The sequence below is a fragment of the Saccoglossus kowalevskii genome, chromosome 3 (assembly GCF_978046115.1).
Source record: "Saccoglossus kowalevskii chromosome 3, keSacKowa6.1, whole genome shotgun sequence".
NCBI lineage: Eukaryota > Metazoa > Hemichordata > Enteropneusta > Harrimaniidae > Saccoglossus > Saccoglossus kowalevskii.
Genome location: NC_140643.1, coordinates 27,310,727 through 27,338,366, shown reverse-complemented (window position 1 = coordinate 27,338,366; position 27,640 = coordinate 27,310,727). Strand labels below are relative to the sequence as shown.

Genomic DNA, 27,640 nt, shown 5'->3' with positions numbered 1-27,640 from the left:
GTCACTTTCTTTGCTCTCTTCTTCTTTCGATAGTAAGATGTCTAAAATTTCTTTTTCTGATAGTAGATCATCCTCTTCAAGTAACGATTCCGGAGTCGACTGTTCTTCGGGAAAAATTACACTTTTGAAACTTTTGTTTTGATCTTGTGCAGGTTCAGCAACGGTCAGTCCAGTAGATGATGTAAGCGGCGATGTGGACGGCGACTCGGCGCTTGCGTAGCCACTGGCGCTATCAGAATCGTCTGATGCCGAATAGAACTCTTCCAAGTCTTCTAAAGAATCCCTCTTGAAAACCGAGTTTTCGTCGTTTCTAGATTCTCTCTGCGACGTTAACTCTGATGATGAGTGGTGACTATTGAATGACATCTGGGTACAAAAACGCGGCAACGTCTGATTGATGCATGGATGATGTTGATGCAGACAGATCCGGGTGGTATACTAGGAATGAAGACAAACGAAGACGTCACAACGCGACCGGGTTGTTCCTTTGTTCTAGCGACGCACTGCATGTCGGGATATTCCCGTGCACAGATTTGACGAACTTCGAACATTTCGATACCCATAAATATTATTACTAAGTTCACTGGGTTCGGCAAAGTAAAAACGTTTCCAAAAATATTTTTAAAATACTCATAATAAAAAATAACAACACTTTTTCAAATAAAAAAAGAAGTCATATCAAGAGTTTGTAAGATGGGTGGGACATGCGATGAAAATCCCGCGCGAATTGAATAAGTCACGCGAATTGCGAGATGGTCAGAACATCGGAAACGAAACCTACATCACGGTTACTAGTGACTGTGCTTACATTTTCAGAAATCCTAATATAAATTAGTGATTCTATGAGAAACGGTATCTCAAATGCCCCAATCGGATGTCTTATAAACCAAGGAATATATTACACCATGGGTTAAAAAGATAAACAATGCAAGTTCTTTAAATAGACTATACTGCACACAATCAAATACCATGATAAAACCCCAAATCGATTATCATAAATGTTTTATTACTGTCATGGAGCTAAAATGCTAGGTTCAAGGATGGGTTTATGAGCCCGCTCTTCTCACTTGGTTGTTAAAATAGTCGTGAAAAGCGTCCATGAAATATTAACCTGGATCGTGTCTGCAACAATTGACAATTCAATTTAGCGACGTCGTACTGTGTTCTTTTGTTTTTTATGCAATCGCCTCGCTTTGAACTGCGTGTCGCGGGACCTGCGCACTTCAAAATATCTCAAATCAAAAATGGCGGCAATCGGTAAGCAGAGAATCGTTATCAAGAAAGTTTGCCGGCGATAATCACACGATTTCATGAAGCGTTGTCACCTCTTCAGTGTGTCAGGAAGCCTGTATGAAACGTAGATATAGCCGGGAGTTTTGTATGCGATTGTTTTACTTGGCGGAAGTTGTACTTGGACCGTTTGTTTACTGGTCATCTCGGTCCGTTTTGCCCTGCGTTGCACACTCCAGCTGAGGTGTGTTTTTACTGGCGATCAAGACAAAGTTCAACGGCGATATGATTTGACACAGACTTTTAGCGTTTACAGAAATAACAGTAACCACAGCGGAATATTGCTCCCTTGTCATCGTGCTGCTGTCGCCGAATTATTCAAAGTGTTGTCGAGACGTGTCGGTTTGTGTTTTATGTGAAAATACCGATTTCCAACTACCGATCGTTGTCGTCCACCTTACACGTTCTGATTAAAGTAGGTCGCAAGGATGAGCGAAATGAAGCTCGTTTCTGCTGGAGATGATATCAAAATATGGGACACTTCCTCCATGAACATTATAAAACAGTTCAACCCACATTCTAGTGGATTGTCCTGTGTGCGGTGGAGTCATTGTAATAACGTATCCTTTTGTTTTCACGTGTTTGACCGTGAAAACTGTGATCTATCACGCTGGTCACTAAAAATGCTTTGTACTGACATGTTGTGATGCTTTCCTGCTGTGTTTGTTTAACGTAAGTTGGACTATTGTGGAACAGTTTCATGTGTGTTCGGGCATAAGCTAAACCATAACACTCAGCCCTGTGTAATTGTATATGTGCACTGAAGAGGGACATATACAATTAAAAAAATGGAGGGGCAAGGTTATGATTAGAGTTATGGGTGGGTGGGGGTCCCAAGGAACACTTATGCTATTTATTGTCTTGATTACAGTCAACTGGCATGGTAGAAGATGTGATTTTAGAAGAGTGATCACTCTTTCAAAACATATCCTCATAGAAAATAATTCAATTTCCTATTGAGACTATTTTGATGATATTTTAATTGTTTAGGAGGGCCATCTCCAGCTCAGCAGCCAGCTATTTTCAAAAGACAAAGCCTGTAGTTGACTGTGATAGTAAATACTACACCCATTCTTTTTGAACAATTGAGAACCAAAAATTCACCATTCCTCATATGTGTAGATGCTCTGATAGAAGCCGCATCTCCTTTGTTGCATTGTACCATTTCAATAGAAGCCTCAGCTTTTAATACAGATTTTACAGTATTACTTTGTACATGTATGATTTTGTCTGCCTTCAAAAGCCAACCTGTTTTACCTTGTTGACTTTTGACACATCAGTTGCATTCCATGAAACTACTGTTTGTAATATATGTTGTCAGTTATTAAGTTGAGCCTCTCCATACTACTGGGTAACCAGGGTTACCTAACTGCATACCTGAAAGTGGCTGACCCTGTAAATAACTAGCGAGTGTATCATGGATACACATTGGTTTGCTACATATATCCCAATTGTTATAGGGGTTGACATTTTTCAAAATAGTTATTAGCGCAAAATCTGGATATAGTGACTCAGTCAGACTGAGAGAACAAGACATAAGCTGAATATTTCTTCCGGCCAATAACAAAGATAACATGTTTTAAACTTGAAAGAAATACATGCTGAATTCCAGAAACCATGGCCTGCCTACTCATTATATACAGGTAGTGGTCTGTTTGCTTTAGTCTGATCCAACCATGCACACACTAATGATACCATCAGTCTAACTTGGGTTGCTAGGTTACGTGTCATAGCAACCTGATAACCTTATGTTCAAATTGTATTGTATTTATTGTTCACACTTGAAATATTATTCAAGTGAATTTAATTATTCAATTATGTCTGAGTTATGAGTTCAAAAGGTTAGCATTACAAGCTTCATAAATATTGAACAACAATGAAAATAACTAAATATTTGTCAGTGCGTTTGTACACCGATTTTTGAATAAGTTTGGTGCATAATTTTGTACACAGATTTTGGAGTTTGGTGATTTTGAATTACTTAGTCATCTCATCTCTTAGACTCATCTTCCAAATAATCCTGCTTATTTTAGTGAATGAGTTGATTTACTCAATTCAAATTATTTGTTTTTCCCTCGTAGATTTCTATTTTTCTTAATAACTTCTATCCAGTTTTTAGCAAGTGCAGCCACTGTAGGAGATAAAATAACACTTACGTCTCTCAAGAAATTACCAAATATTGTGTCAGATCACATAGCAGATGGGGTAGGTATTCACCCTTCCAGGGAGTTCCGCATGCGTCATTTAAACGACATTCTGACTAATAGCATGGCAGCAGCTGATCTCGAAACGTCGGCAAGCAACATGTAAATATTCAGTCAGAAAATGTACTTCCAATACTTAATACGTGAGCCAATCGTCATTTATATCATTTGGCAAATCAAAAACTTGTGAAATCTTTAAAGAACATAACATAGCGTGAAGCCCATTGCACAATGTTGGATCAGCAACCATATTCTAACTTTTGATTGTGGAAAGGTGAATTGCAGCTAAATTTGATGAAATATTATAAGAGCCTGCAACTAAGAAATGTTTTTGTATGTCAACTTTTCAGATGAAAACTCGATGCACTAATGAAAAAGTTTGATGCATGAAAATCAAAACTTTGGTAGCAACACCAACACCAACTAGACAGACAGTTTTAAAAGAGCATTTGGATTATGGATTATTCAGAAATGAAGTAATAATTTGAAACGTATAACTTGTTATTTTATAAACTAGTTTGTCAAATTGTTGACATCTGATCAAATTTGTTATATTTTCACTAAATCTAGACCATGTGATAAATATACTAGTTTAGCTGCAGTTACGCAGTTCTAGGTTTTGTTCGCTGTACGTTTTATTTATTGTCTGTATAGTGTTACATACCTGTATTTCAACAATTATGAGATGTGAATTACAGCAAACCACAGAACTTCAGAGCTGCAGCTAAGCCATGTCTGAGATTGAAATCACGTCTTTCGACAGTCTCATTAAAAAAAATTCTTGGACTATCGGTCATGAAGGAATTTTGCGTAATGATCGGAGTACATTATTCTTCTCATTAGTGAATTCTCGTAGACTAGAGGGTAATTTGTTTTATATCCAGTGACCAATGAACAGTTGGATCCAGACTATCAGTTCTATAGCCCGCTTTACAATAATCGATAATATTGTTTTTCGTCATTCTGATTTATTATAGTGTATATATTTCTCCGCAGCATGTGTTTAATGAATTATATTATGAACATGTTACTGTTATAATAGTTGAATTGTGTTTATATATTTTTCTCCCATGTTTGCAGGAGAAACAGACCACCTTAGCTTTTGTCAGTAACTCCAGATACGTAGTGTCAGGTGGGAAAAACAAAGTTGTCAGTATATGGGATGCAAAGACGAAGAAATTAAAGAAAACTTTTAAAGTAAGTCAACTCTCACACGCTCTCGATATAAGTCTTGCAAGTGTGACAGGTGTATATAGAAACTGTTCATTGAATTTGAAATCTATTTGTTCCATATTTAACCTGGAACTGAAATGTGCCTTTAGTCATACTGAAGGAACTCGTACACATTATGAAATCAAATCTAATGCTTAAAAATTTGTGCTTATCAAATAGTGGTAAAATAACCTAGCCACTTTTTTACATAGTCAAATAGTTGCAATAATTTCCACCCTGACCAGGGTAAAGGCAGCACTTCATGCTTTGAAATGTCAACACAGGCTTTTTGAAATGTCACAATTATTCCATTTATCATCCATTATTTCAAGTTATAAAATAGTGATATAGATTTTTACATAACCTACCACCATCTTGTGTATTTTTATGCAATTCACCTCCATATCTTGTTCCATTTGCCATTGTTACATAAAAACAAACTCGATAGCAAAACCATACTTGTCAACTAAAACTTACATCATGCTAACTTTCTTATTAACAGGACCATTCCGATACAGTGACTTGTATAGCAGTCAATTTCAACGATACGTATATAGCATCGGGTGCAACTAATGGAAATATCTTATTAAATAATGTTATAACAGGCCAGTGTTTTAGTCCATTGACACTGCCCAATGCACATGTAAGTATCAACTGTGTAATAAAATGTTGATGTTATTGGAGTTTGGGGACTATGTTATTGCATGTATAAATTGAAATTTGTACTACAGACCTTACTTTGTAAGGTAAATTATCGTCCAAGTCTTCTATCTTTCACACAACTCAAGACCCAATTATTCAGTTATCGTTCTCCAAAGATTTGCTTCCAACAAATAAAGTTTAATAATGTGTAGTGTGTAATGTTAAGTAGATTATGCTGTATAGCAATATCAAGGGTAGATGATTTCAAGGGTCCACAGTGCCATTTCACTTACTACAATGCTTGATAATGATTGGTTACAGGCAATAAGAGGTCTACAGTATTCTCATTTTAAAAAACACTTGATGGGTTCTGTCTCCGACGATGGTTCTCTACATCTCTGGGATTCCGTTGCTCGAAGACACTTGGCTAGTTTTACAGACACACACCGAGCTCCAGCCACTGATATATGTTTTTCCCCTGTTAATGACATGCTTATTGTGACTGTTGGGCTCGATAAGAGGATAGTGTGTTATGATGCACAAGGAAAATCGTAAGTGTTTCATTCTCTTCTCCAGTAAACAAAATTGGAATGTACAACTGTGATTATTTTTTGAGTGCTACATCTGTCTATAAATTGAAAGAGTGGTGGTTGCTGTGCCACGCAAATGTGACATTTGTGTTGATAAACCAATTTTTTCACAATCCAATGCCAGTGTTCTCCACAATCCAAATTAGCTGGTGGGCGGCCTAATTAGCATAAATTTGCATATGAATTTGCATATCATTTACATACAACATTCTCGCATTTATGACATGAACTACAATACACACTAAGTTATTTACTATTCTCTTTTTAATTTAATTTAATTGGAACATGTTACAATTTTTTGAAATACAAACAGATTGGTCACTATCAATATTTGCGAAATGCAAAAAGTTTGAAATCGGTGATTTATGCGTTCGCAAATTATTCTGCTTTCATGAAATGCAATTCGAGTAACCAAGAGCAAGTACAAAACATAATTGAGTTATAATGTAGAAAATATACGAGATGATTTGCCCACGAAGCCAAAACGGACAATTTGTTAAAACAAAATCCATAACATTTTTATTTGTGGCATCAGTACTCACCCGTGCCGACGGACGGTAAGATGCATTTACGCATGTACGGCCACGATACGTTGCGTTTTCACACATTGTTTTGGAATTCAAGAAAAAAATGCTAGCAATCGGCAAAAGAAAAGAATCTGATATGTTCTCGAAAGATTAGACATAAAAAATAGATAAATTGAAAAAAAGTACGTGGAAAAGATAACTAAAATATTATTCAATTACAAATACTTGCGGTAAACTAATCCAGCAGCCATGTTTGATGTTTATTACCGCTTTCCGAATTCAGTACACGAACACCCAGAATGCGCTGTTCCCCTATGCAACTTAGATACTAAATCGTTACAGCGCCAACAGCGATGGGTAGCAGACGGTCGTTGAATGGGGTAGGCCAAAAGGTCATCAGTTTGCCTTCTCCATGCTGTTTTCACAATGAAAATCGAGCGAACGTTGTAAATACGGCTAGAATTTAAATTTTTGTTTGAGTTTGCATGCAATCTGCTAATATATTTGTTTATTTTCTGTGCATATACATTTCGTTCGTATTTACTTCTTTCTTTCGTGATCGGAAGACGTTTATTAAAAATACAGCTATAAATTGAAACCACTGTAGTTGCGTATCGTGAGCAATAAGTGGCAACAATGTCGGGCGACAATGAATTCAAGCGATTGACACATTGCCATGAATACACTTGATAACTGCTTGTAGACTTCCAATGGACATTGTTTATGTTTGGACTGTTGAAACAATAGCAAAATAAAGGGTTGGGCAACTACTCTTTTGTTTAGGCTTGGGAAGAACAATGCAAGCTTTTTACAAATAATTTCAGCTGGAAGTACGTTGGTGGGCGGGTGTTGAGAGTTACTGGGCGGCCGTAAAACTTGATGGGCGGGCCGCCCGCCTAAAACCCCTTGTGGAGAACACTGAATGCGCTTGTCTAATGGAAATCACAAGTGTGAGTTTTGACCTGCACTAATAACTGCCGGCGACTCCTTTGACACCTTCCATTCATCAAAGAAATTACCAAATTAAAACTTAGTAATGGCTCAGTTTGTACTCATTGGTCTGTGCAACCGTCAAAGACGCCATCTTTCTTCAGATATGACCAATATCTTGTGCATACATTGTGCAATAACCACCACTCTGATGACTATTCTGTCTAGTCTTTCATATATGTCACCTCATTTGAATCGGTTACATATAAAAGTTCACACATTCTTGAAGTTCATTGAAGGCTCTTTCCAAACTTAAAAAAATGAAATATGAAGTTATGGTGTTCGCAAGTTACCGGTACTAGTATACTGATCAGAAGCTGATGTATTGTGCCATTTATTAAAGTTATTTATTGACTTCACTACAATAATTTTGTCATGTACTGTTTGAATTCTGTTTTGGGTGCACACTCAACGTAGTAGACCTAGGAAGCACAAAATGTTTGATGTCCACAGTTTTGACGCAGTGGCAATGGGAGTAAAATAGTCATTTCTATTCCTATTCAAAAAGGATAGACATATAATGGCTATACAGAAAACTATCAAACAACAATGTGTGTCTCATTGCATTGTAAATGCAAAATGCTTCACATGGAATAATACTGCTTGTTCGTCAAAACAAAGATTCCTGCATGTTCTTCACTGTCTTGATGACACCCTAAGATGCTGAAAACTTAATCACAACCGAATCTACACAACTGCTCGATTATATTCGGCTACTGGCAAGACACTTCTAATGTGGCTAGCTTGTACATGGCATAATTTGCATGTGGAATATTCCTTTGTCATATTAATTTAGTGTTTTGTTTTCACAAAAATCCTATCATTGTTGCAATGAGAGAATGCTGATGTTCATACAAATTTTAGATCAATACATGTACATGCCTTGTGGATAAAGATGATACATACCTTCATATCTTTAAACATATGCAAATAAATAACAAAGATATTCATGTTTATTGTCATCAAGTACATCACTGCATTGTTATTATTTCTCGCTTAGAGCAATCAAGACAATTGTGACTGATGCCCCGCTTACGTCAGTGGACTTCATGAATGATGGTGTATCATTTGCTGTTGGTAGTTCCCGTGGTCAAATTAAACTCTTTGATTTACGAATGAGTGCATCGCCCAAAAGTGAAATACAGGCACATAAATCATCTGTGCAGTGTCTTGCATATCAGACTAATTCCAATAAAGTAAGTATTTACTTGACTGAGTTTTCTCAACTCAGCTCAGTGTCTTGCATATCAGACTGCTTCCAATAAAGGAAGTATTTACTGAATTCTCTCAGTTCAGCTGTATATCGGCCTAACATAGTTAGCAAGGACTTTTTTAAACAAGGGAACAGGGCACAGCGCCCTCATGCCATGGCCATGTGCCCCCTTACCCTGGGGAGCAGATCCTCTGGCAACCATAAAATTCTGATTGACCAGGGATCACATGTGGCCACAGTCTTCAACTGTGACCTGTCTGATAGTAATTTTGGCCCCAAGGAAGCCATAGAATGCTTCATTGTAACTTAGAATTATCATCAACTCCACACTCTGGTAGGGAGAACCCTATTTCCCCCACTTGGTGGCGCCGCTGAATTGCAGTTCTCTCTCTTGCAGTTTTTTTCTAGAAAAAGCCCTGGTTAGTATTCACTGCTGTGTGTACAGTGTTATTATGTAGCTTTAGTTTGTATGTTAGCAGAAGGTATGTCCCACACGCTGAAGTATGGCACCAAACCATATAGCTAAGCAACTGTGTATGTCTAATTTAGCCAATAATCATGGTCACTAACAAGCATTCATTAAATTCTTTTCTTATTGATTGATTGATTGATTGATTATATCTGACTTAGAAATAAGATCATAAAATTGTTATATATATTGTTAGAAAACAATCACAATTTACCAATCCATCATCACAGATATTAACACAACAGAAACTCACACAAGTTAAATTGAGTCATGACAGTGCCTGAATGAATGGAAACCATAAAAAACAAGATTTATCAAAGCATGGTCAGCCTGCACGTTTGTGATTGCAGCCCTTAGTTGCAGTGTGATGATTTTTGTCACCTTGCCCTTTACAGAATGACACAATAAGTAACAAAACAAGAAGAACCAATGTTACATCAACCGTTAACAGTCGAAAAGTACCGCCAGTGATTGGTGTAGACTCCGGTAAAGCCGAATCAGACAGTGCTGAGAGTGAACAAGAGAATATTGACTATGGGAATAAACCCACTAGACAGACTGCACCTGTCACTTCCAATGATGAAGTCTTCTCTCCCCTTAGTAAGTCATCACTATTGTAATCCTCGTATAGTTGAAATGCTGGTCATCTCATGCTGGAGAATCTATTGTGACAGCGATGCTGGCCATCCTGTGCTGTAGCATGCGTTGGTGACAGCAATCCTGGCCATCCTGTGCTGTAGCATGCGTTGGTGACAGCAATCCTGGCCATCCTGTGCTGTAGCATGCGTTGGTGACAGCGATGCTGGCCATCCTGTGCTGTAGCATGCGTTGGTGACAGCAATCCTGGCCATCCTGTGCTGTAGCATGCGTTGGTGACAGCAATCCTGGCCATCCTGTGCTGTAGCATGCATTGGTGACAGCAATCCTGGCCATCCTGTGCTGTAGCATGCGTTGGTGACAGCAATCCTGGCCATCCTGTGCTGTAGCATGCGTTGGTGACAGCAATCCTGGCCATCCTGTGCTGTAGCATGCGTTGGTGACAGCAATCCTGGCCATCCTGTTCTGTAGCATGCGTTGGTGACAGCAATCCTGGCCATCCTGTGCTGTAGCATGCGTTGGTGACAGCAATCCTGGCCATCCTGTGCTGTAGCTTGCGTTGGTGACAGCAATCCTGGCCATCCTGTGCTGTAGCATGCATTGGTCACAGCAATCCTGGCCATCCTGTGCTGTAGCATGTGTTGGTGACAGCAATGCTGGCCATCCTGTGCTGTAGCATGCGTTGGTGACAGCAATGCTGGCCATCCTGTGCTGTAGCATGCGTTGGTGACAGCAATCCTGGCCATTCTGTGCTGTAGCATGCGTTGGTGACAGAAATCCTGGCCATCCTGTGCTGTAGCATGCGTTGGTGACAGCAATCCTGGCCATTCTGTGCTGTTGCATGTGTTGGTGACAGCAATCCTGGCCATTCTGTGCTGTAGCATGCGTTGGTGACAGCAATCCTGGCCATTCTGTGCTGTAGCATGCGTTGGTGACAGCAATCCTGGCCATCCTGTGCTGTTGCATGTGTTGGTGACAGCGATGCTTTCCATCCTGTGCTGTAGCATGTGTTGATGACAGAAATCCTGGCCATTCTGTGCTGTAGCATGCGTTGGTGACAGCAATCCTGGCCATTCTGTGCTGTAGCATGTGTTGGTGACAGCAATCCTGGCCATTCTGTGCTGTAGCATGCGTTGGTGACAGCAATCCTGGCCATTCTATGCTGTAGCATGCGTTGGTGACAGCAATCCTGGTTATCCTGTGCTGTAGCATGCGTTGGTGACAGCGATGCTGGCCATGCTGTGCTGTAGCATGTGTTGGTCACAGCATGTAGATGTAGAGATGTTTTATGTCAATGAGTTCATTATATCATCTGATTGTTCAGCATTTTAGTGACCTTCATATTTGTATCCAATCTATCTTGGTAGTGATGCTTGTGTACCACACAGTTGATTATATTGGTGTATTTTTCTTTACAAGGTAACAATGATCATTACAAGAATCATTACACTCCCGAGACGTACAAGATAATACCCACAGCCAAGGATGATGTGAAAGAAGTCAACGATCCAAGTAGGTGCAATGCCCAATCACATGTTACTCCAAATAAATGTATTAAAAACAAAGAAAACTGTAATTAAGGTAGAGATGCAGTTTATTTGGCTTGCTTTTTAATTGAGTAATTAGACAATGAAGATGGTATTATATATCCAACATGTTATATATTTTCTGAAAGCTTATTATACAAACTTTGTAAAACTTGTCTTTATTTTAAATATCCAGAATGCGTTTTTGATTTTGGGTCAAAAATATGCTTTTTTGGACAAAAGTGGTTTAAAAAAAATTAGCTTAAAAACTTCAAGTCCGTTTGTGGGTAAAATTACATCACTGGATACCTTGGTATACTACTAATTCAAATGCGTCCACTCATCTCTCTAACGGCTTTCAAAGTCGCACAGCATGACCTCAAAGTTCACTCTTTTCTATTTTTGCATAATTTATATATCCATGTTAATTGCGGACTTGTTATTTTTGTTCCACTCGCCGTAATAAACTGTCCGGACGCATTTTGAAGGGGGAACACCTTGTCAATAATGTGTGAAATTTTCGAGGCAATTGGCCAAAGCGTCTATCAGCTATTTTAAATTAAAACCCGAGAATTCACCAAAAATAGAAGACGAGAAAAAGGCTAATTTGCATATTTGCGCGTTAAACCGGGAATTACTGCTTTGTCATACTTTGTCATACTTTCTAGACTATTGAAATTGAAAGTTAGTGTATAGACATAGACATTTTATGTAAAATCGTTGGACCAGAACAACTGCTCTTGAATATATAAATCAGAAACACGTCATTCATACCAGTGTTTTGGTGGGGTCGGTAAAAACATGTGTCAATGCCCAGTAAACATTACGTCATCTCATGAATTATTAAACAGGGGGCGGTCCTAGGAAGGTGACCTTTTATCACGATCAAAACATCATGGCTTCTCTTCGATGTATTTTCAATAAAAAATCTACGAGAGCCTGTGGTTTACCATGAAGAGTACAAAGTGGGATATTAAATTATTTATCCTCGATGATTTTTATGTAGTATTGAGAACCAACTCCAGGAAGCGAACGCACAATAATGAATAATCGCGTAATCCTAGAATCGAAACGCGAGGCACAGAAGTTTTGTTCAGCGTTTCCAATCCCATTTTTCCCACTGCAACATATTTGTTAAAAGAAATATTTGAATTCTGTTCGTTTTTTAAGAAGGCAATTTTTTTATTTTTTCCATTTTGGTAACGCCTTATTCAGGGATTTTCTAAGACAGTCGCATACAATCAGCGCACGGATGTACGTACAAAACATGCTTTTGTACTACCGGCGACGGTCGCCTGCAAGAAGAGAGCTCCAGCTCCTAACGTAAAAGTTTTAAAATTTCGACCAGTTTTAAATAATTTGTGTTGGAAATTTGACATGTTTTAAGAGTGCAAAATTAAGGTGCATTTTCGAGCGGTCGAATTTTTCTGAATAGAAATCAGCAAATGAAAAAAATAGGAGTGCTAAACAGTGTGTTCGTTAGTTTAAAAAAAATGGAATGTCCGTCAAATTGACGTAAACTTCCCCATTTTTCACGGAAAAAGCAAAGGTCGTGGCCGAGTTGCAGGCTAAAAAACTCAAAAATCAAAACAAAATCATCAATCAGTAAGTATTATGACAAGGAAAACAAAACATCAGACGCGGAGAAGCGGTCAGCGCGTCAAAAGAGTTGTTAATGTATCAAGTTACCTCTCTCTGTGATTTATTTTTCATTGAAATTATTTGCTTGTTTTCAATTAATTTTAGCGTACCTCTGCAATTTAATTTAGCATTGTCAGTTGTTTGCTTCATTGAATTAAACGGAGTTCGTCCGGTTGCAAACAAAGCTGTCTCGCACCACCTAGCAAAACTTGCGAATGATCGGAAAGTTTGTAATCTTCCCGACCCAGTGCAATATATCCGGTTAGAATCAAAGCTCACGTGTCCCTTATTTTAGGGACCAGATTCTGCCGTAAATTCGGGATGGGATTTAGAAAAAAATAAAATAGGACTTTTAAGGTGTATTTTGGCGTCATTTTCGGACATTTCAATCATTCCTGATGCCTAAAATAGAGTCTAAGTTTTACCGTAGTCATGAATGACGCCTATTCAAGAGTATGATGTTTATTGTGACTAGCGTGAATGGGTAAGCTTCGTTTCGACAATGAGCTGTTATCACTGTAAACAATGTTAAATTATTCTTCACATGCTCAGTTTATTTTTTGAGAACAATTATTTAAAAATAAAATCTCTCAGTCAATCAGAAACTCGGATTCACGCCTTCAGGGAAAGTCACGTTTGGACGCTCACATCGATTTTGTTTTTCGTTCGGCGGGCTGATGCCTTCAGTGTAGCTTTTGCCTCTTCCGACATAGAAATCATCTGAATCTTCTTTCTACCTCTCTTTCTTTTCACACCACGCATAATGTAATGATAAAAATTAGGAAAAAACGCTGAGGAAATATAATGTTTGGTTTGCTAGCGAGCGATAACTGATTTGAGAATAATTGCACATGCGCGTGAATTGAATGAACTATGACCCGTACAATCTCGATTTGCATATTGTCAATCAAAGGTCCTGTTATTTGATTACTCATGCAAATTAGGCAATTGGACATAAACATTGCCACGTGTGAGTATTTTTTATTTTTAATCAGAAAATAACCAGCAATTTTAACGGTGTTCTAATAAGAATTCATTGGTCAAATTTTCACAGAATGTTCTTTAGATAAAAATCTATATAAAAAACGAAAAAAGATATTTTTGATTGAAATTCACAAATAAACTGCATCTCTACCTTAAACAAAGATTGCAAATACAGTGCTGTGTTTTCATGATACCCTCATCCACAGTGTAACATCCAGAGTGTCCAGGAATTAAAAAATCTGCTAGTATGAGGTTTGGGTTCTGCAAATTGTAATAGCTGATTTCATTATCATGGTTAAAGAAATATATATATCAATAAGCAAAACTTTTTCATGAATGAACTTCACAGAAGCATCAAAAGCAATTGACTGGATGCCCTTCATTGGTCCTTGGTGCCAAGGTAATCTTATCAAATTTGGTCTTGAAACTGGGTGCCCGCTCAATGCTGAAATTCAAGCCCTTTTTTGCTGGGAAAGGATTGACCAGCTTTGTTGTTAGTCCAAGAAAGTTGTTCAGCTTGGAATGTGTCTGAATCCCTCATTAGTATGCAAGAATGTAGGAATGTACCAAGAAAATTGTTCAGCTTGGAATGTGTCTGAATCCCTCATTAGTATGCAAGAATGTAGGAATGTACCAAGAAAATTGTTCAGCTTGGAATGTGTCTGAATCCCTCATTAGTATGCAAGAATGTAGGAATGTACCAAGAAAATTGTTTTTCTGGAGTAAACTGTAGTGTATTTTACTTATGAAAGGTCAAAAAGTGCATGGAGATTTTATGAAAATGTGTGGATGTTAACAGAATGATGTCATGTGGTCACAGTTACGTCACCGAAGTACTCACACGTGTGCATGATTCCAATAGTTTGTGCTGTGAAGAAACTCCATTAGAAAATAAGTATTGTGTAATTTGTAGTGAGAATATATTTAAATAGATTTATGTTTATAAATCTTGTTTCTTTTCAAAGTGTATTTATATAATTTATAATTGTTTATAAAAATGTTCTTTATACTTTTTCGATGGATTGAATTTACAAATGATGAGTTATTTTGTTATACCATCACTCAAATTATGTGTTACGAATTTCTGATAGTTTAGGCTTTGTGTTCTTGCGAACGGGAAGACATTAAACTGTTGAACAGTAGACATCGATAAAAACGAATGTATTTCGAAAGTTGTGAAATCATGGTACTGTTTTGGCATTATATGACTTGCAGCTCCCTTTTGATGGATTTTATGTGACTGGCCATGTTATCGAACTGTAGTATTATGTAAATCTGCCCCGGAAAGTTTAAATTGCCATTTTCACGCTGCGTTTAGCGTGGAGTCGTCATCAAGTATGCAGTACGCTTGACTATGAACTTCCACATACCCACGCTTATGGGAATAGTGCATCATGGGTAATACTGTATTGATTGAGGTGAAACAAACATGGTTGCCGTAATGCCTGTTTGACTACATCGCTCGTGTTTCTCTTTCTGTCTTAGAGTTCTCTGTTTTCTTTGATTTTTTTATTAGTCCCCGTTCGGACGTAGTCCGAAAACGGGGACTTATGTTTTGCCCTGTGTGCGTCCGTCCGTGATCACCTGTATCTCGAACATGCATGGACCGATTAAGTTCAAACTTCACTCATACATCACACATTATATGGGACATATGCACATGCATTTTTTTCATGATCCGATTAACGATAGCCGAATAGCGGCCATTTTAAGGCCGAAAATGCATCAAAATTGCACATTTTCACCATTCCGGACCTGGATCTCAGTTATGCATGGACGGATTTTGTTCAAATTTGGTACATACATTAAACATAATAGGACCTTGATGCACGTCATATTTTTTTTTGGATCGGGTTTGAAATGGCCGTCTGGCGGCCATTTTATTTTAAAGAATTCAGTTCTGGACCCGTATCTGAGACATGCTTGGATTGATCGAGTTCAAACTTCACACACACAAGGTACATCATGTCACAAATATGTATGTGCATTTTTTTCATGATCTCATTAACGATAGCCAAATGGCGGCCGCTTTAAGGCCGAAAATGCATTGAAATCGCACATTTTCACTATTCCGGACCCGGATCTCAGTTATGCATGGACGGATTTCGTTCAAATTTGGTACATACATTAAACATAATAGGACCTTGATGCACGTCTTTTTTTTTTCCGGATCAAGTTCGAAATGGCCGACTGGCGGCCATTTTGTTTCAAAGAATTCAGTTCTGGATCCGTATCCAAGGCATGTCTGGATTGATCGAGTTCAAACTTCACACACACAAGGTACATCATGTCACAAATATGTATGTGCATTTGTTTCATGATCTCATTAACGATAGCCAAATGGGGGCCGCTTTAAGGCCGAAAATGCATTGAAATCGCACATTTTCACTATTCCGGACCCGGATCTCAGTTATGCATGAACGGATTTCGTTCAAATTTGGTACATACATTAAACATAATAGGACCTTGATGCACGTCATTTTTTTTTTTCGGATCAAGTTCGAAATGGCTGAATGGCGGCCATTTTGTTAAAGAATTCAGTTCTGGATCCGTATCCGAGACATGTCTGGATTGATCAAGTTCAAACTTCACACACACATGGTACATTATGTCACAAATAGATATGTGCATTTGTTTCATGATCCGCTTAACAATAGCTGAATGATGGCCATTTTAAGGCCGAAAATGCATCAAAATCACGTATTTTCACAATTCCGGAACCGGATCTCAGTCATGCATGGATAGATTTTGTTCAGATTTAGTACAATGTGTTGTACATATGCAGGTGCATTTCGGTCATGATCTGCTTTGAATGTATATGTTACTCAAATATGAACGGAACGGGGACGTGTCATTGACAATGACTTGTTTTTTCCGGATCAAGTCTAAATGGCCGACTGGCGGCCATTTTCTTAAAGAATTCAGTTCTGGATCCGTATCCAAGACATGTCTGGATTGATCAAGTTCAAACTTCACACACACATGGTGCATCATGTCACAAATAGATATGTGCATTTGTTTCATGATCCGCTTAACAATAGCTGAATGATGGCCATTTTAAGACCGAAAATGCATTAAAATCACGTATTTTCACAATTCCGGAACCAGATCTCAGTCATGCATGGATGGATTTTGTTCAGATTGTGTTGTACATATGCAGGTGCATTTCGGTCATGATCTGCTTTGAATGTATATGTCACTCAAATATGAACGGAACAGGGACGTGTCATTGACAATGACTTGTTTCAATTAAACAGCGATTTGGCTGTGACCATGCATTTAGTCATTGTCGACTGTTTTTCTCAAATTGATTGATTGCCATAGCAACATACGCTAAGTACAATTAAACGACTAGTTCGGAGTTGAACAGTAGTCATTTCTAACATGATTATTTAATTTAGTTTAATTCCTTCACTTAAAAATTGAGTTTCCAAAATAAATAAATAATACGTACCCTCATGTATACTTCAAGTTTTCATTAAAACAAAGTCAAAGTCTTTGAAATTGCTTTTCTGTCTGTTCGCCAATCCATTGCTCCAAAACACAACTTTAAAACTCTTATTTTCCCAGCATCGAGATGGCTCTGCCAACTCTTGTTAATTATGTGCTTGCATTGTTGGGATCCATAGATTAGTGTTCAGAATTTGTCAAGCCTTGGTCCTCGTCTTTCTTTGTTCTTTTATAATTCAAGCAAAAAATTGTAGGTGATAAAATACATTCTTGAAAAAGGTAATTGCAACATTGTGAAAAAAAACAATGTTTTTGAAATCAATCCATATGGTCAACATGAATTTCTCTGCAACCTTGAAGAAAATTTATCCTTGCCAGTGAAAGGTTATGTCCAGGTGAACTAAGATCTCACTCAGAGTGTAATCATGTCACCCACAAACATCACTGTCACATCTTTCATTTAGCCAACAAAAGCTAATCATTGATATTATGTTTCTAATTCTACAGCATCTATATTTTCACCTTTATCTGACAATATAAGCAATGTTCCTGCTACAACAAGACGTCTTCCACTGAGTTCTGGAGATGATAGCCCTTTTATGCAGCCATCATCCAGACTGTTGCCTTCTACTAGTACGCACCATATCATTACAGATACATCTCCCGTTATTACCAGTCCTTATCCACATGTGCCTTCTGTGAGTAACCAGTGTTTGTCACTAGTGTATGTGTTATGTGGTTTGGTGTCAGATTAGAGAGCTACGGTGATCCAATACACCATGCATATCCACTCTTGTTATTCATTATACTGTAAATGCATTAATTATTCATTGCGTTTTAATTTCGCTGATGAATAAAATTCAATAAAAATAAATCTACATGAACATGTAAAATAACAATAAAACCCATTGTTTCCTTGACAAATTTGTGAAATTAAAACACAGTGAATATGTTCAAAACATCAAAATAGTGAAAATAAATGGTTTTACAGTACTTACATGAATGTAAACATGCTGACAACTACACCGCAACAGAACATCACTCACTTTGGATGGAGCAATGATTCTGTAGTTGTCATTGTGTTACTAACCACTGCACTAACATTTATTCTGCTTGTTATTGTTTTGAGTTGCCATATGCAAATTGGGTTATTAGTATGGCAGTTAGAATATAAATAGCATGTATGCAACATTGTGCATCTTGTACATGTTTTAGTTAACACAGTTAATTTACTATGATGGCAAAGTTTGGTGAATAGTTCTCTGTAGAGTAGTTTAAGATATAGTGTGAAAACATTTTGTGTTTAATAGACTCAAACCAATACTCTTTGTTACAGCCTGGATCAATCCAGCCACCCGTTCCTGTCTCCAATCGAAATATCAATAATGGTTTTGGTTCAAGACCACCAGTGGCATCACTATCTGAAATAGCTCCAGTTAGAGTTGCATCACGACACTTCCCCTCCATCAGTAGCCCTACAGTCAGTTCGCCATATCTTCAAACACCTACTACACTGCCATCAACCTCGCAAAGAGGTCTCTCAGGAAGCTCTTCTAGTAGTGTTTCAGCAGACATAGCAGGTGACGGGGAGGGAGCAGTGGGCGGGGCACCACTTGCTTCTTCGGCCCATCAACAACCATTCCAAGTTGAGTTTATTCGAAATATGATCGATGATGCTGTGGAAGATGCAAGGTAAATCGTAATCGTAAACTGATTTCTGTAGCTTAGTGTGACTACTTTCAACTCTGGTAACTTCAGCAATGCTTTGATTATTAGATATTTAACATGTTTTGCTTTCTTTAAAAAACAGGATGTCTCTTCATAGAGATGTTGTTAATCTTCAAGTGGAGATGATCAGACAATTTCAGATACAGATGGTAAGTAAATATACGTATAGTTTGCAGTCATGGCAACGTTGCTTGCCTATTTTTAGCTCCGCTGTCGACTTTGTCGAGCGGAGCTTATCATATGAGTGATTGTCCGTCGTCGTCCGTGTCAATGTTTTACTTTTTCGACTTCTTCTTGAAAACTACAAGCCTGAATGCTTTGATACTTGGTGTATATGTACCTTGGGTAGACCTCTCTCAGATTTGTTCATTTCATGATGATATCTTCAATTCTCTAATTTTGGTGAATATTTTTGTCATTTTTAGTAAAAAGTGATATTTTCGACTTCTTGTTGAAAACCGCAAGTGCAATTGCTTTGATATTACATATATAGGTACTACATGTGGACCTCTCTCAGATTTGTTCATTTTGTAATGATATCTTTAATTCTCTAATTTTGGTGAATATTTTTGTAATTTTATTTTGGTGAATATTTTTGTAATTTTTGGTAAAAAGTGATATTTTCGACCTCTTGTTGGAAACCGCAAGTCCAATTGCTTTGATATTACATATATAGGTACTACATGTGGACCTCTCTCAGATTTGTTCATTTTGTAATGATATCTTTAATTCTCTAATTTCGGTGAATATTTTTGTAATTTTTGGTAAAAAGTGATATTTTCGACTTCTTGTTGAAAACCGCAAGTCCAATTGCTTTGATATTACATATATAGGTACTACATGTGGACCTCTCTCAGATTTGTTCATTTCATGATGATATCTTTAATTCTCTAATTTTGATGAATATTTTTGTAATTTTTGGTAAAAAGTGATATTTTCGACTTCTTGTTGAAAACCGCAAGTCCAATTGCTTTGATATATTATACATATAGGTACTACATGTGGACCTCTCTCAGATTTGTTCATTTTCTAATGATATCTTCTGTTCTTTAATTGCCATGTGCATTGCTAACAGCGCAGCTATCTCAGCCGACAGGCTGCTTGTTAGTTCCAGGGCACCACACTGACTGAACATCTTTTAATAGCCATGGGGCGTTATGGAGATACACTGGTCAATCAAATTTAACGTTTTTGACTCTGCTATTCTGTTGTGGAAGACTGCTTCTGTTGTTTAGATTTGATAATGCAAAGCTGATGTTTGATGATGATTAATCCTCCCATTAGACCCATGAAATACTGTTTAAAATGCTTTAATTTCGTGAAAGACAAGTAAAAAGTGCAGTACAATTTTTTCTAGGGTTCTAAGCCAAGAGTGTCAGTGACCTTCACAATATTTTGTTTTCTTGAATATCTTAATATCCTGATATTGCAAAACATTTTAGGAGTTCAAACTAAATGCTTTACTGTATTATCTGCAAGGCATGATGGGTGTCATCAGAAGAATAATATTTCTCTCCATTTCCCCCCCCCCCCCTTCATAATACTTGTAGCAAACTGAAATCTATTTTGTTTCTAATACACAGTATGAAATGAGACAAGAAATGGCCAAGTATTCTGTAAATGAGGCCCTCGTTGCTGAAATAGAGAGACTAAAAGAAGAGAACAGGCAGCTGAAAACCAAGTATTGACAGTTTCATCTTTGAAGCTGAATTTAGTCTCACATCATGTATGCCTTGGTATGTCAACCAACTTCCTGTGACTCACAGCCAGACCCTTCTAGGTTAATAATCATTATTTTTTATTCATTCCAACATTTCCTTGGTCTGGAGCTGGTTTCAATGATAATAAGCTTAAAAATAGATTTCTAAATATTGTTCACTAATTAAATATGATGTTTATTAATTTATAATAAAAAGAAAGTTTTGGAAATTGTTGAATCTTTAATCTGGCCACACCAAAACATTTTGGACATGTATACTTTGTGACAATCATATAGCTGAGCTTATTTACAAGAAGTTGTACATGTTTTTTTTTATATATTTATTTCATCTGTGTCTTTGTTAACTAAGACTCCCACCTGTGCTCAAACATGTCCGTGTAATATTTGATTATGTCTTCGTATCCATCATTGGTCTCTATTTTGTATTATGATTTTCTATTTCATATTTACTATTATATTTTATACCTGTGTGTATGGTTACCGCAAAACCTGTGCTTTCATGAGCCATTTATTATTTATGTTTGTCAGTATTTTCTTAGAACACATCTATAACTTTAGTTTGCAGTTTACATTTACGTGTATTAACGTTCACAGTAGACCTGGGTATATTAACCTCAAATATTTTTCTATTCTATTTTACTCATCAATGTTATGATTTGGGGTGGGGTGGGGTGAGAGGTAGTGTTTGAGTGATTTCAGCTTAGTTCCACTTTGCATCCAAATCTTAATACTTGATGGAGTGAGAGTTATTAATTGTTCTTGACACCAGTTCACATTATTACATTATTTGGATGTGCTTATTCCTTATTTATGTGAAAGTAATGCAACATGTTTTGGAGAAATCACATCAACCCAATGTACATCATCCTATCATGTTAGTGGTACATTTGCAACTACCTCTCTTTAGTGCCAATACATTACATCTGAAACAGAAGATAATGTTAGGATATTATTACTGCCAGTATAAAAATGTTAATTGATGAATGTGACTAGCTGAACTATTGGAAACAATATTTGAAAAAGAATTACTACTTAGTTTGAGTTTGCAGAAGACTGAAATACCTAAACACTTTGTACCTATATAAATAAACCAATTGGGGTCAAAGGTTAATTCACACCCTGAGTCATAACATTGCATTTAAATGAACTCGGCAAGGTCAATTAAGTGTCACTTTTGATTCAATCCATTATGTCTGGCTGACTTCAAATACACTATCTATCTAATCCCTAATTTAAACCTGCAATTTATTTATCTGTGACAATGCTTCACACATTTTTGTTTTGTTTCTGAACTTTAATTTGTAATTCAAGCCCCCCCCCCCAAATGTGTAGTTGCCTGGGGGTATCTTTATAACACTTTTCCAACTGATAACAGTATTGAGTGGTCGATTCGGGGTCAGGCTAGTCAGACTCAGTGCATGAGGGCGCTGTTTAGTATGCAAACTGGAAAATTTTTACTTCACCTAATTTGAATGTACATATTATAAATAAATTACTTTTGATACAATTAATGGAAGCTCCAGTGTTGCTCTACTATTTATAACAATTTTGTTCCTTTTATGTAACTATTTGTGTTCATCCCTTATCTCATCAGTGTATATCTTGTAGTGTTGCATTTATTTTTAAAACTTTAGTTTTTATAAGTGCTATTGTTGTCATATGAGTTTAATATGGTCATTCTACCCTGGTGGGATGTGTATTATGTCTCCTTGCGAACCTTCTGTTAATAGTTAGAAATCTTTATTATACCATGCCACATCTTGCCACATGATGAAATCATTTTGTAGCTTTGGTCTTGTAGTGTTGATTTCTGGGATTAAAATACCAGTGTGCTAGTACAGGGGGTGATGGGCCACACTGGCTGCTCTTGGTATTGCATAATGTCCAATTATAGCTGTAATCATTGTGTACATCACTAGAAACATCCCAGTGAATCATTAATTGAAAAAGTTGTACGTCCCATTTAAAAACTATGCTTCCAGGATGTCCACTATTACTATCTGAACATGACTTGTGTTTGTGGAACCTTGACTTCTTGGAAGTCATTACTTAAACACAGAATACTGTGTGATATAGAGATAACGTGTAAAAATGAAAGGACTTCTATCTTATGAAACTTGATTTCTTCGTGTCACTCAATGTCATTTTCATGCCTGTGCATCTGAACCTTGAACAAAAAGTGTTCATACAGAATCTCACCACATGGTGCTGTAGTTATGTTACTGATACAAATAGTTACCCCATCCTTGAAATTATGACATTGAACTTTCAAACCTTGTAGCTTTCTGTAATCTTGGATTTGTCCTTGACATAGACAGAGACAGAGGGGTAAGAATAATAACCTCAAGCAATAATTACTGCTGCCCTGTAAGCTTCAAAAAAAACATTGTACTGTGCACGCCTTTGTGCAGTACCAGACATATTCATGTTTTAATAGCATTTGCATATGGAAGCCCTGGGATAGCATGTGTTGGCTTACAATGATATTAGGCCAGCGACATGATTTGATATAAATTGCTGCATCACTTGCCCTCCACATACCAGTAGCCCAGTTAAAGGTTCATATATCAAACATATACCCTAATTAAAAAGTCTCAAATAGCCCCATCTTGTGTCCAGCGAGATCTGTATAAAACTATAAAATTATAATTTTGCTTTATAGGTAGTTTTTGCACTTGTATATATATTTTTTTTACGGTTGATGTTTCGCTCAACCACTAAAGTGCCTTAATATTAACCTTTCTCTTCAAGACAATCTTGTAAATTATTTTGTAATGTAGTACGTAACGTGTATGAGATAATTTTTATACTACATGGAAATTTGAAAGGTTAGAATTGCAAGTTATGGAAATGTATCTTTAAAAATTGCATTGAACAAATAAAATAATTATTTTACCAAATTTGGTGGTGTGTTCTGTTACAAAAAAACATGTTCATCTCCTACCACAGCAAACTGGAGAAATGCTGTGAATTTACATAAACACAACTAAAATCGTTTCATTGAAAGCTTTGTCATTTTCTCATTAAGAATTCAATTCCCATCATGTAATATTGAAGGCTCAATTTGAACATAAAATATGCATTGAAGATCTAACTGAACCAAGGATTTACATTCTGTGATGGTTAAACCCATCCTTGATCAACAGAATCCAATGTTGGCCCAATTTTCAATCTGCATGAAAAGTGATTTACAGTGGCAGTCTACACCATCCATGTGAATGCAAGAATTGCAACTACAATACAATGCATGGGTTTACGAAATTAAACAAGAGGCTTGAATGAGTCGCAGAAACGAACATGGTATAATGGTTGATTAAACTAGTTATACAAAGACACTGAGACATAATTTGATGTTATCGCAAGTATTTATTCTGTAGTTAAAAATGAATTAAGAAAATAACATCGCTTAATATTTACTCTGAAAACCATCATACTGTGAAAAGTTTAGTTTACATTTGATGGTTGTTTTTGTGTAAAACAATGTATACGATATTGCACATGTACATCGCTATGGGTCAATATGGAATATGACATTGTGCGATGCGGCTACCGCCCTTTAACAACTTTTAAATACCACCGTAGTACCACATACGAGTATGAATAATTAAGTAAAGAGCCAATTGATGAAACGTGATTGAATTGTCAAATAGTGAAACTACAAACTCCAGTCAGCAAGCAGTTGAACTTTGTGGAAATGATTTAATTTACACACTACATGGACCCCCCATTTCAAACACAATGACTGTCGCCCTTTAAACACCGTAATTTACTGATTTTACACTCAATTCAGATACAATGTTGAAATTTAAGTCTGCATCCACATAAACCAATCACTTGTATTTACTAAGATCTGTCAGTATGTTAGTTTACCAGATTAATATAATTAAGCATTGTGTCAAAGATAAATGAAGTTACTGAACTAGAATTTTGATAAAAATACTTGTAGGTGGTATATATGGTAATGATTAAAATGAATTTCTTTTCAAATTGACCTATACATGTATAAGCATTACAAATAAACATGCAATCACAACATTCACACTATTCCACAAAGCAGTATTCAACATTCAATTTTATTAAATGTAACACCATATTTGTGCTTCTAATAGAGCAAATACAGTACATACACCTCTAGTGGAGATGTGCTTCTAATAGAGCAAATACAGCACACACACCTCTATTGGTTGGAGATGTGCTTCTAATAGAGCAAATACAGTACATACACCTCTATTGGAGATGTTCTTCTAATACAGCAAATACAGTACATACACCTCTATTGGAGATGTTCTTCTAATACAGCAAATACAGTACATACACCTCTAGTGGAGATGTGCTTCTAATAGAGCAAATACAGCACACACACCTCTATTGGTTGGAAATGTGCTTCTAATAGAGCAAATACAGTACATACACCTCTATTGGTTGGAGATGTGCTTTTAATAGAGCAAATACAGTACATACACCTCTCTATTGGAGATGTACTTCTAATAGAGCAAATACAGCACACACCTCTATTGGTTGGAGATGTGCTTTTAATAGAGCAAATACAGTACATACACCTCTATTGGAGATGTACTTCTAATAGAGCAAATACAGTACATACACCTCTATTGGAGATGTGCTTCTAATAGAGCAAATACAGCACACACACCTCTATTGGTTGGAAATGTGCTTCTAATAGAGCAAATACAGCACACACACCTCTATTGGTTGGAGATGTGCTTCTAATAGAGCAAATACAGCACACACACCTCTATTGGTTGGAGATGTGCTTCTAATAGAGCAATTACAGCAAACACACCTCTATTGGTTGGAGATGTGCTTCTAATAGAGCAAATACAGCACACACACCTCTATTGGTTGGAGATGTGCTTCTAATAGCGCAAATACAGTACATACACCTCTCTATTGGAGATGTGCTTCTATTAGAGCAAATACAGTACATACACCTCTATTGGAGATGTGCTTCTAATAGAGCAAATACAGTACACGCGCTTCTATTGGAGATGTGCTTCTAATAGAGCAAATATGGTGTATATATTTCTACTGACTTTTCCCGCACACATTGATATGACGCTTGTGCACTTGTTATGAAACAAGTACTACATTATTGGTATAATTAACACATATCTTTAAGACAAGCATTAGTCAAACTGGAAGCACACGAAAAATTTGTAATCCCTGATTACACCACATTGTGTGTTATATAAAAACTTTAGGTGGGCTTAAAAAGACAAGATTGTATAAAAAACACATAAATAAAGATCCGCATAGTAGTTAGCATTTACAAAGTAGAAGTTGTCACTGACTGAATTATATTTTCTGCATAATACGAAAAAATATTCAAATGCATGCCAGAGATTTGGTTCCGAAATGATCTCAGTGGAATTTGAACGTGATTGATCCAGTATGTCTATGTCTGATAATGATGTAGATGCACAGAGGTCAATCTATAAGTCCCATTTTTCTTCCTTATTTGAATGGGGACTGAAAAACAACTGAATATTAAAATTTCCTTGATCAATTCTGTGAGCTTGGCAAGGCTGTAACTGGTAAATCAGCTGATCGGGTTAATAAAAGTATTGATTTTTTTCTGTTAGAAATATAACATTCTACACAACAATTAGATAATTAAGTTGGAATTAATAATAGTTTTTCTCGAAGTATGCAAAATAATTGGATATTTTCATATCTATAGTGTCTACATTATATATATCGGTAATAAGAACCCATAAAAACATTTAAGTACAACTCCTGAAAAAGTGGAATGGTCACAGTCATGACAATGTCATAGGTGTGGGTGGACACAAACATATTAGTTATTCACACTGGAATGTCTCTTTTTGTAATTAAAACAAAAAAATCCACATATAAAGTACATTTTACATCGTTTTAAGCATCACCCCAGCCTTTTTTTGGATGACTAATAATGTTGGTATCGCATGCACCAACTCCCATATGCTGTACAGCAACAGCTTGTTTCAATATTTGTATGCATACATCATACACTATAAATAGTTAAGTACAAAATAATCATAATTTAGTCATAATTCAGGCCAAATGTTTTATAACATTCTAATATCCCAAAAATAAAATGTACATGGCTCCATTTTCAGACGTTTTATTGCACATTTCAATTTGTTATGGGGAGGGGTTCCCTTTCAATAAATTCTTTTTAACATGTCAAAATATACAGCTTCATTTTGGCACATTTGCCACCAGTTACAGTAGTTATATCTTGTGATACATGTACAACAGTTTGTATCTCAATATGAGATGTGTGATCTACCAGTGTTACCATGCATAGACATTATTAGTACTCCAAGCACTACCCGGTAGATAGACACACACGTATTGGTATGATACAGCACATTGGACTTATAATGAACATGATGTGGTACAACAACTGTGACACTTTCAATGTGTTTTCCTAGTCTTCATGGTCTTGTACTGATTTAAAATACTGTAAAATGACTAATTTTCACTGGGTTTAAATTTCGCTGATTTACCATTTCAGGCATATTCAGTGGGTTTTAAATTCACGGTTTTACCATTTAGATAATGTGTTCTATGCTAAATTCACTGGGTTTTAATTTAGCACATTTTCCAGTCAGCGAAATAAGCTAAATTAAAAAACAGGGAATAATTAATTCTTTTACAGTATTTGACTGACCTAATAAATTGTCTCAGTGTGCATCTGAATTCAATTTCATTTTAATGGATTATCAAAGAGTATGACAACATTTCTTCAGTCATCCACCATTATTGCATAGTTCAAATATTCCCTTCCATCTACTTCAAGAATAAATAAGCAATTTATATCTACACTGTAAATAAATAAATAAATAAAATTTGTG

At 36.6% G+C, this 27,640-nt stretch overlaps 1 protein-coding gene across 1 annotated transcript; it reads left to right on the top strand.

Annotated features, from left to right (window-relative positions):
• The first annotated feature begins 1,241 nt into the window (after positions 1-1,241).
• Positions 1,242-22,294, top strand: LOC100367104 (protein NEDD1-like). Its single transcript, XM_006812870.3, has 12 exons — positions 1,242-1,850; positions 3,403-3,495; positions 4,575-4,691; positions 5,209-5,349; positions 5,670-5,899; positions 8,456-8,651; positions 9,533-9,737; positions 11,154-11,246; positions 17,843-18,033; positions 18,672-19,027; positions 19,146-19,212; positions 20,647-22,294. The coding sequence occupies exons 1-12, from the start codon at positions 1,719-1,721 to the stop codon at positions 20,749-20,751; spliced, it is 1,926 nt and encodes a 641-aa protein (XP_006812933.1). The 5' UTR covers positions 1,242-1,718; the 3' UTR covers positions 20,752-22,294.
• Positions 22,295-27,640: the final 5,346 nt, after the last annotated feature.